The following is a 10,872-nucleotide window of genomic DNA, read 5'->3' on the forward strand; positions in this document are numbered from 1 at the left end:
GGAGGATTAGAATCTCTCTCTCTCTCTCTCTCTCTCTCTCTCTCTCTCTCTCTCTCTCTCTCACACACACACACACACACACACACACACACTGTGGTTTTCAGATTTCAATTTTCTAGTATTGTTAGTTATTTTTTACAAACATATATTTTCATGTAATTGTCAGTCACTGTCATTAAATGTGTGTAGTTCTCTCTCTCTGCTGTAGCTCACATGGGGAATAAAGCATACATTCATTTTTATGGGCAATTTAAACCAAGACTTTGACAAAGTTTCATTTCTCATTCATATCAAACCTAACCGCTTGCCCTCTCACTTATGGCCTGCAATCAATGGAATATCATGCAAAGGAACGTACCTAGCATACAATGTTATGTCGGTGCCAAGTAATAAAACACATTCTTATAATAAAACTGAAAAGAGTAGTATCACTATCGAAATACTGTATCTAAATGGAATCATCAGTGGGAAAACCAAAAACAAACCATAATAGCACCATCATCTATAACTAAATAGAGTAAAAATGCAATATGATGTGTACAAAGGTAATTAAAATACAATGGTTCTCATAGAGTTGTTCATAAATATTAAAAGTGTGTGAAGAAGTGCCTAAAAAAGTATTTGTCTAGGTTATAACCCTGTCACCACTGATTTGAAAAGATGTTTAGTACCATAGCTACAAAGAAAGGAAAGAGTAGCTACACTGACATTATAAGAAATGATGGCAGTTTTGACTGTCACACTGCAATGAAGCTTCTATGGTGACAGTGACTTCTAGTGTAGAACAGTACATGCTTCATATTTAATATTTCCTCAATCTGCACAGAACTAACAACTACTACATCAAAAATGGTCCAGTAATTGAGAAGCTCAGGGTTCCTGATTTTTTGGTTACTTTTGTAACAAGCATTCAGTAAAGAAATTTGAGATCTGCACTGAAATTTAAGTTTTAGGTGACCAGTTCAGTAACAGTAAAAGACACAGTCATATGGCAGTGTTCACTGGTATATCCTCGTCAGCCAAAGGCTGGTGATGAAAATATCTTCTGTGAACAGGAACAAAATGGCTACCTCTTGAGTTACTGGCTCCACTCAAGCACATATTAGCTGTGGAGGTGAGTGTCATTAACAATAATTCTTATTATTAGCTAAATTGCAGGTTACTTTTTGCTGTGATAATAAACAACCAAATGCGTAAAAGGAAACCTCATACAAATTCAACTGACAACAAATGAATGGAATGAAAATGTTGCTTCCAGTTTGTTTTTATAATCTGTGCTATGCAATTGTGATCTCTGTAATGTTATTTATCAACAAAGATATTGGAAATATGTAAAGAGAACTACATCAAACTCTTCTCTGATTCACTAAATTATGTTGTCAGAATGACTATGCCTCAAGATAAGGTCTCCGGTGAGTCTCAAGCACATTAAAGACTGTATCATAAGCTGCTAGCACTATCCATGATGTTATTTTACAATCTGCTACAATCTATACTGTAGATTTAAGTTACCATATTTGTTCAGCACTGCAACCTTACAAATATTTCTCTTGAGGGATGAGAATACAGATTCAGAAATGATGATAAAAACTGCAACTTCGCGCACTGCAAGACTATATCAAACTAATTACTGACCAAAACAAGATGCTGAACTGAATTCAATAGCATGACTACTGGGGAAAAACTCAAACTTTGACAGCATGCATTTCATTTTTCAGGGTTAGGAATAAGAAGAATGTGTTGGAATGATGTAGAACATAAAATCAGGCATAAGAAGAAGGGAACCAAAATAGGGGAATAGGTTGTACTTTTATATGGAACTTAATGTAGTATGGCATTCAGTCTGTATGTTTCTACTCATATTTCTGTTTATCCTGTATTCACAATACTGCAACATATGTGACAACTGAGATGCACTCAATATTTTCTCCTAATATTTAGAAGGAGCTTAGCTGAAATATCGGAAAGCTATAATTGGCAGAGGTTATTATACAAGTAATTGAATACATTAACAACACGTAGCACTGGAAGTAAAGAAACATCCACTAGTTTCTAGGTATCGAGGATAATATTATTATATGTAAGGGTAATGAACAATATTTAATTAAAGGAAGTGCTGAAGTAAAAATATTAAGCCAGGGGAAGGCAAAAGGACTCTATTTTCTAGAAGCTTCAAAACTTAAATAAAAGAGCATCTGACCATCAAATGTTCTGCTGAAAGTGAAAGTCAGCCATTTCAAGTTTCAGAGTATGAATGATTTCATCTTCATTTAACTAACACTATATGAAGCAGTTAGTACACAAAGGGGGAAAAGAAATCAGAAAGAACATCTTTTCATAGCTGCATATCACTATGCTTAATTCGAAAATGGATATTCAATTTAGATTTCTGTCGATATAATTTAAAGCACAATGGACATTGAAACTGTGGGTCTTTTCCACACTCCATCTTCAAATGTGACTGCATATTTCTTCTGTATTTGTATAGTTTCTTGCACTTGGGACACTCAAATGCTTCTAGCTGTCCAGGGATGAAAGTATTTGTAGGCACACTTCTGTCTCTGAAAAAGCTGTAGCTGCCAGTAGATGATGGAAGTGTGTAAGCTGTATGTGAAAAAAAGGAAAAGAAAAAGAAATAATAGCATAAAAATACAACTCATTCTACCACTTATCAAACATAAAAAAAAATACAGAACATCAAAATTTAAAGTGGAAACAGATGTTACACAACTGGATATTTACATTAGTCATAAAAATTGTAATTATTTAATGTTAATTAAAGGATTTCATGTTGTTCACACACTATCAATGATTTTGCATTTCACCAGGTTCTTCAGAAATGGCAGTAGTGGTATTGACAAACAATGTCTGTTAACAACAAAATAGTCGTTTCCTGTATGACCTTCAAAACACTATTACACATAATTTTTTTTTCTGAAATTCACAACTTTTTTGTTTACAAGCATGAGTAAAGATAAGTGCTCTTGCTGTACCCCACACATTTATAAAAAACAGTTTGTAAAAAGCGAGTTACCGATATGACAAAAACTGTTTCTCTGACTACTTTTCCATCTCATACTTCACATATAATTCATAATTCAGTGGACAGACTGTCACTCACCTTCGATATTAAGGACTGAAAAGTAGGATAAGCATGAAAATAAGAAATGATGATAACTCAGTACTGGAAACCCACTGCATGAGAAACATGTTTACATCTACATGTTCCGACTTTCTACTATCTACACCATGGAGACCTCAGAAACCTAAGCAATCATCTCTACCTTTTGCATATAATTTAGCCATTCACCGTATTGTCCTAAAGGAGAGTAGTTGTCTTTCAGCTCAACACTGTTAGTATTGCATATAAGTCTTATACAAAAGCATTTCTTTGGTACAGTACAACTAACAAAAAGATTTCTTGACAGGTAGAATGCAATATGCTACGTTAGTTGGTAAGCAAGCTCAAGAACATTAAACACCTGGTTAGTTTTCCACTACATTAATGGCTTGATTATTAACATTTGTGGTGATCGCAAATTTGCTAAAAATAATGCATTTAATTTCAGTAAGAGATTATTGCACAATATACAACTAATGTTAATAAAACAACAGTTCCATGTAAAGAATACAGCCTCACATTTAATGCACAAGTTCTATCAAAAAATAAAATTTTGCCCATTTCTGAGTAAAGCAAAAAGCAACAATAAATAAGCACTTGTATTTAATAATACATCATTAAGAATAATTATACGAGTAACTATAACAAGTCACTACATAGTATAGGCCTTGAGTGATTGTGATGTACATAAAATGTAATCTAGCTTTTGGACAACATCCTTTTTTTGAGCTAACTAATGCAGCAAACATGTCTGAACCACAACGTCTGAAAGCTTAACAATATTTTCAGTCTCTCTCTCTCTGTTTGTTGTTGTAGTTATGTAGCTAATATGAAGTCAAAACTTAATTATTTTTACAAATACAGATTGCTAGGAAAAAAGTTTTATTTTCTTATTTTTAGAAATGGAGCACAAAGTTGTACAGGACAAAACGAGTGAGGACATAGGCTTTGGCGTTTTGGTAATTGCTCTGACATTCATGTTAACTAATTTTGGGGATATCACAGAAAATCTGAATATTGGAAGGCCTAACAGGGATTTGAACTTTCTATCATCCTGTATGTGAAGCAAGTACCTCAAATATTGTACCTAGTGCTAATGCGACCTCTAAAATGAAAATGCAAACGTAAGAAAGAGAAGTGTGCATTCGACCCCAAAAGCCTACAAAACCAAAATATATTGAAAATGAAAAGGAATAAAAGAATTTTATAGACCGAGAATCGCTTTTTAAAGTATTAGCATAATTTGGACTAGATCAAAAGACAACAAACATCATAAAAGAAACACTCACGGAGACCAAATCCAAAGTAAAATTTATGGGAGAATTGAGCACAGAATTTGAAATAGACACAGGAGTACGACAAGGAGATGTACTGTCCCCAGTGCTCTTCAATTGTGCTCTTGAAAAAGTTGTTGGAGAATGGAGAAAAGCAGGTGCAGGTGCACCAGCACACAGACTGTGCCCAAGACGTAAGGGCATATAATTAAGACTGTTTAGCATTTGCTGATGACATGGCACTGATCGCACAAGACATTACCGATGCACAGAAACAGCTAGAATTATTACAAGAGCAGGCAGCAAAAATAGGATTAAAGATTTCATTTGAAAAAACAAAATTTATGACTGACATCAAAGATGCACCTTCTGATCTCAAAATTGGTAATAACTACACCTCTGGAGTACAAGAATTTAAATATTTAGGTGAATGGATTGCATAAAATTGTAATGAAAAGAAATCTGTCAGATCAAGAGTCCAGAAAATGGAGACGGCATTTCAGTTAACAAAAAACATTTACAACCAAAAGAGTCTCTCGTGGAACTGCAAAATACAACACTACACAACAGTAATTAAACCCGAAGCTCTCTACGCATCTGAGACACTAAACCTTCAACACAGAACACTAAAAGGGGAATTAGAAGTGAAAGAATGTAAAATAATGAGGAAAATCCTAGGACCAAACACTAAAGACAGTGTGCATTATCCAACACCCAATGCAGAAATATATAAAAATATCTCCAAAAAACAGACACAATGCACATGAGAAGAATCCAATTCATGGACTCAAACAGGTTAACACACAAAATCCATACATTTTTAAAGAACAAAAGTACAAGACTGAACTGGTACAAACAGACGGAAAAAGACCTGAGAGAATTAGGGTCTCCAAATCCACATGACAGAAATGAAATCAGAAAAATCACAAACACACGGGGTTTTGAGGATGAAGAGAGACAAACTAACCAACATATGTGGTCTACGCAATGAAAGCTAGCCCATTCGTTGCTTATGAAGGAATACTGGGCGAAAATGAAGGCCAACAAACGTTGATAACGTGTGGTCCTACACCATCCATCTGCGAAGAAGAAGAAGAAGAAAAGAATGTTAGATAATAATAGAGGGCAACATTCTATATTAGTAAATAACTTTCCTTTACTGTCTTGTCAAGAATTAACAGAGAGATGACAAAGGTAGTCTTCCCTTTTTAAATATAAAATTAAAAAAATTCAAAGGGGATAAGAGAAGATGAAACTATCGAAGGGACAATAGGGCAGTTGGAAGAAGAAGTTGTGAGAATATACTTGTTTATGTCCTTGATAGCTATGTGAGAAATAACTAATGCATATGAGAAGGGATTGACATAGAAAGAGTGATTGAAGAAACTGAACATGAGCTAAAATAGGAAAAAATACTGTCATGTCCAAGGTCATGGCAAGAGCAAAAGAGATTATGATCCAAGTCACAGTTACAGTACAATAAGCAGTCTAGCAAGAAAAGGATAATGAGAAAAAGTGCACAAAAATGAAAAAGTGGCTTACTAGTACCATGATGTACATGACACACAATGCATTCAATTTGCTATTATCATACTGTGAAACAATGAACACAGCATCAGCAATGATTTCACACTTAAATCGCTAAAAAATCTGTCCAGTGCTTCATCTTCTCTTGTATACATCAAAGGGAGGAGTGTAAGGGGAGGTGGGATGGAGGAGAATATCAATGAAACGTGGGTCACCTAAGTCAGCTGATTTCGTTGCTGCTACATTTTCTTTGTTTACCTAGCAGTGGCCTTTGTCTTAGTCAGCCGACAACAAATCTCTTTATGAAAACAAGCAGTGGAACAAAATTATTGTATGTTCATTACAGAAAAATAATTTCAACTAATTTTAAGTTGAGAGATGAGAAATGCAATGAGATTACTTTCTTTTACAGCAAGGACCTCATTTTCATGAAATTACAGTAGCTGCAGGCAGTTAGAAACCCGACCCTTCGTCATCGCATAGTACACAAGCGAGCATCTACAAATCCTGTGTAATGATTGAAGTTGTAATCAAAAATGCTCACAATAATTACTCCATATTCAAAGTAGTTGCAGGAATAAACAAATCTGTTTCTTGCAGTTATGTATAACTGTCTTTTCTGAATTATTGGGATTTTATGGATAGTACTTATTTTTCTTTGGTTATATAAATGGATACTAGTTTCACATTGGCACACCCAGCTAAAATCAAATTTTCATACAATTCAAGTCATGTGAATATATAACAGAAAACAACACGAAAATTAATTTCTAACAAAGGGCACAATTTAAGTGAAATGTATTACAGGACATTATCATGCATGTCATAGATAACTAACCTGTGAACATTCAATTTCGCCAAATACTGAACCAGAATGCTATAAAAAAAAAGGGGGGGGGGGGGGGGATGCCTGAAGCAAAAACAAATTATGACAAAAATTAAACACAATGATTTATAACAATTAGACGGTATGGTAATGTCTATAAAAATATGCAAAGCAGCAGCTTTATTTATCATTTTCCTTCAGACCACTGAACCTTTTGCCAGTAATGAAACACACATGCACTTGCAAGTTAGATCTTTTGAGTACTTTACACTGATAGGTACAGCATTTTTTTAAAAAATTATGTGGACAGAAATGGTCTTACTATAAAGTTTGCATTCAATACCTAAAAAGCAAGCATACTGAGAAAAAATAGCATAGTGAAGACAATAAATGAAAGAATAAAGAAGGAAACCAGACTCTAACCAAATACCCCTAAATTCCACATGCACATGCCAAGCCAACAAAGACATACACACAAGTAACGGACCAGTTTTTTATATTTTAGGAACCCATCCATTCAACTCCTGAAAAGCAAGCAAGCACAGACGAAAACCTTCATGTGTATTGCTTGTTCTACTGGAACAGCACAATAAAGCATTTCTGAACATTTCAAAAATTCTGATGGTGCGGTGAGCTTTTTTTAAATGTCTTTGTACTGTATTTGAAACATGAGGACACACTTCTTTATACTGTATCTGAAACAACAGGAAAAGATTAAACTGTCCCAATGCCATATAAAGAATGAAATACATTAAATTATGGTTAGGAATATGTAACTGCTCCACACAAGTCTATTTCACTGTAGTACATGATTAAATTTCATAATGAGTAATGCAGTAAGTTAAACTTTTAGTAAAGAAAGGTCAAAAATTGAAAATCAACATTGCAAATACATTTCAATATATGTCATGGACAGCTGTATAAAACATTTAAAAATGTGCATATTATTAATGATCATGAAAAACATACAAATTAATTTTAAAAAAGTCAAACAAAACATCTTTATTCTTTTTTTAATAACACCATTACTATTAGTTACCTAACTATTCAAATAATAATAGTAAGTCATTGCCTAACAATCTATAACTAAGCAATCAAAGAGCCATCAAGGGAGCAGAAGCTGAAAACAGATGCAAAAGTCAAGCAGGCATAGTGAACGAAAAACATGAAGATTCAATATCTATCTTTAAGTACATTCACTTCTATTAACATAAAAAAGTTGTTTTCATCTATATTCCAATATTCTTTCAGTTTTCTTGTCAAAAAATGTTCTTTTCTTAGAAATTGATTTGGCTTTCTTACAACAACTGCAGTATGCTGCTCAGCAACTGTGAATGTACAAATATCAGAAAGAAAGAACATCCAACCATAACACTTTCAGCTGCAATAGTTTGATGTAATGTAATGGGAATAAGATAATTCACAAAGGACAAACTGCATGAACATCAATGGTTCTTTATTGGAGAGAGTTACATTTCAGAAACATTTTGAGAAACAAGCTGCCAGACACTAAAAAATTGCGAATAAAATGCGCACAGGACAACATATAAATGTCAGTTCTCTAAGAATATAACAGCAAATGAGACTACTGAAACATCTGCAAAAACTTGAAGGTTCTTCAAGACATTTATATTATAGACAATCAGAATCACTTGTCACTGACACTGTCCCAATAAAGCTATAAAGAACCATCATCAATAATCTTCTTTAGTTATTATATCAGTTCTTTTCACAATTCAATGATAATAGCATTTCTGGGGGACACGTTTTTAGGGACATGTAAACAACTTCACAATCAATATAGTTTTAACACCAATATTTACAAATACTCCTTTGTGATCACATTCCATCCACATTTCTTACACAAGAATAAAACAAAACTATCACATTAAAAAAATTAGACACATTGATAGTTCTAATAAAATTTACTTCTCATTTACTTTCTATTCATACAGGAACAAACAACTTTGGCAAGTGAAAGGGGTAGTGCCATTCAAAATAGTAAACGGAGCCTGGTATTACCAAACACATTCAAAAGCATTTTTAGTAACCATTCCAGGCACTTACTATTTATGATAATGCCTACAAGTGTAAAACTTTTTCAGCTACCCATTTTAAGGCATATTAATATCTAAATGAAATAAACTCCAATCTCTCACTATACCACCAAATCAGAACAATTATTTTAATTGTTTTCAGGGTATGATTAATAAAAATGTATGTTTTAAAACACAAAAGCGTAGAAAATCCAACAATGTTTTCATTGCTTAATTTCATTTAAAAATCCACGAGACATTTTCATGTTACACAACATATGAAGGAGTTTGGTAACTCTTTAAATGTTCGCATTTAAGGATACATAAATTAAATGTAAGATGTAGATATTCTAAATTAGAAAAATTTGCAAACTACAAACAAAAACATTAAACAGAGCTACACTACGAAAACAGTGAGAAAAGTTATCTTCTAGTGGTTATAATAATTTTTTACAGTGCAGAACAAGGATGTATTGTAAGATAGCAGGTCAATCAAAATACTAATAATCTGAATGATAATGTTCCTAAACAATTAAAATAATGTAATTTTCCTTCATTTATTCCACTTATAGATTGGAATCATGAAATACGATTTAATGCTTCATTCACGTTTAAGGCTATTCATAAGAGAGGAATCAAAAAGGTTATATGGAAATACATTTGTGTCCTTGTGTCGGAGGTTTATGTGACGCAAGAGGTGGTACTTGTACTTGGATTGGTATGGACACATAGGACACGGTAAAGTTGGCTGCTTTCCACATTCGTGACGCATATGGCGTTGCATATTGGCCCTCCAAACATAGTTTTTACCACAAATTAAACAAGAAAAGCCTCGATTTCTGTTATCTGTTATAGCACTATTAATTGTGACGGCTGACCTTGATGCAGAACTGTGCCACACTGCTGCACTCCCTGTGTTACTGAACCATGCACCTAAAATGAAATTAGAATGTAAGTTTCTGTGAGATAATTGCATTATATTACATCTAGCACAAATTGAAATGCATGTTAATCATTGAAAATATCATACAACAAGTGCTGACAAACACACGAAATTTCCTTCAAAATACATTTCACCCAGTAGTATGATATTTGTGGTCAAAAGCTAGAATTTACTGAATTGAATGAAATTTTATTGTCATTTAGCTACTACAGCAATTGACAAAGTCAAGTTACATAAATACAAGTTATACAGCATATATACATGGGTTGAAGATCAATCTATCACCATTGGTTTTCCATATAATACAATATTTAAAATCAAATAATATGAAAAGCATTGCATTATAAATTACTCAGTTAAAGAAATTATGCTGAACTCTCCAAACCGGTACCCCTATGATATTTTACAGCTATAAAATTCCTGAAGTGAGTAGCAAGGATTTGCAGCTAACCAATTGAATAATTTGTCTTTAAATAAATCAAATGGAGCTTCTACCCATTCTAGTGGCAGTTTGTTAAACATCTTCTTACCCACCACTTCATAGCTGTTCAGTGACTTGGATAATCTGTAGTACGGTACATCAAGATGGCTACTATTTCTGGTTCCATGAGAGTGTACATCTCTTCTACACTAGTATTCTGATAAGTTGCTCTTTATATACAGTAGGGCAGTGTAAATATACATGTTTATAACAGTTAATATTTTTAAGTTGATAAACAGTGGTTTGCAGGAGGCCAGTTTATCACTGTTTGTTACAATTCGAATTACTTTCTTCTGAAGTACCAAAATGTCCTGAAGGTGTGAGCTATTGCCTATAAGATATAATGCTTTGTAAAAAAGCGACGTAGGCCGATCTTACATAGGCTGCAGGTACATGGTTTTTTAAATTCCTTAACAAATACACCACTCTAGACAGCCTTGCACTAATGTATTTAATATGTGGCTCCCAAGTCAATTTACTATTTATAACAATACCTAAGAACTTAACACTATCCATGAAGTCTGCTACTGGCAGATCTCTTAAACTAAATACAATCTTTTGAGTTTTACTCGCATTAAGCAAGAACCCATTAGCTCAAAACCAGACTGAACTGAAAAGTAGCTGCAGTATTACAAATCATCGAAAGTTGTACATTGTTCCAGAA

At 33.5% G+C, this 10,872-nt stretch overlaps 1 protein-coding gene and 1 long non-coding RNA gene across 2 annotated transcripts in view; both read right to left on the reverse strand.

Annotated features, from left to right (window-relative positions):
* LOC126176085 (zinc finger protein 16-like) overlaps positions 1-9,856 on the reverse strand; it is an 80,320-nt gene extending 70,464 nt beyond the window's left edge. The window contains exons 1-2 of the mRNA XM_049923222.1: positions 9,815-9,856; positions 9,663-9,717 (exon numbers count right to left, since the gene is read on the reverse strand). Coding sequence (XP_049779179.1) covers positions 9,663-9,717; positions 9,815-9,856 — 97 coding nt within the window. The remainder of the gene's footprint in view (positions 1-9,662; positions 9,718-9,814) is intronic.
* LOC126176966 (uncharacterized) lies at positions 1,851-5,467 on the reverse strand. Its single transcript, XR_007535719.1, has 2 exons — positions 5,363-5,467; positions 1,851-2,604 (listed from the first exon to the last, which is right to left on the reverse strand). It is a non-coding gene; the product is annotated as an uncharacterized LOC126176966 (long non-coding RNA).
* Positions 9,857-10,872: the final 1,016 nt, after the last annotated feature.

Source organism: Schistocerca cancellata, chromosome 3 (genome assembly GCF_023864275.1).
Source record: "Schistocerca cancellata isolate TAMUIC-IGC-003103 chromosome 3, iqSchCanc2.1, whole genome shotgun sequence".
Lineage (NCBI taxonomy): Eukaryota > Metazoa > Arthropoda > Insecta > Orthoptera > Acrididae > Schistocerca > Schistocerca cancellata.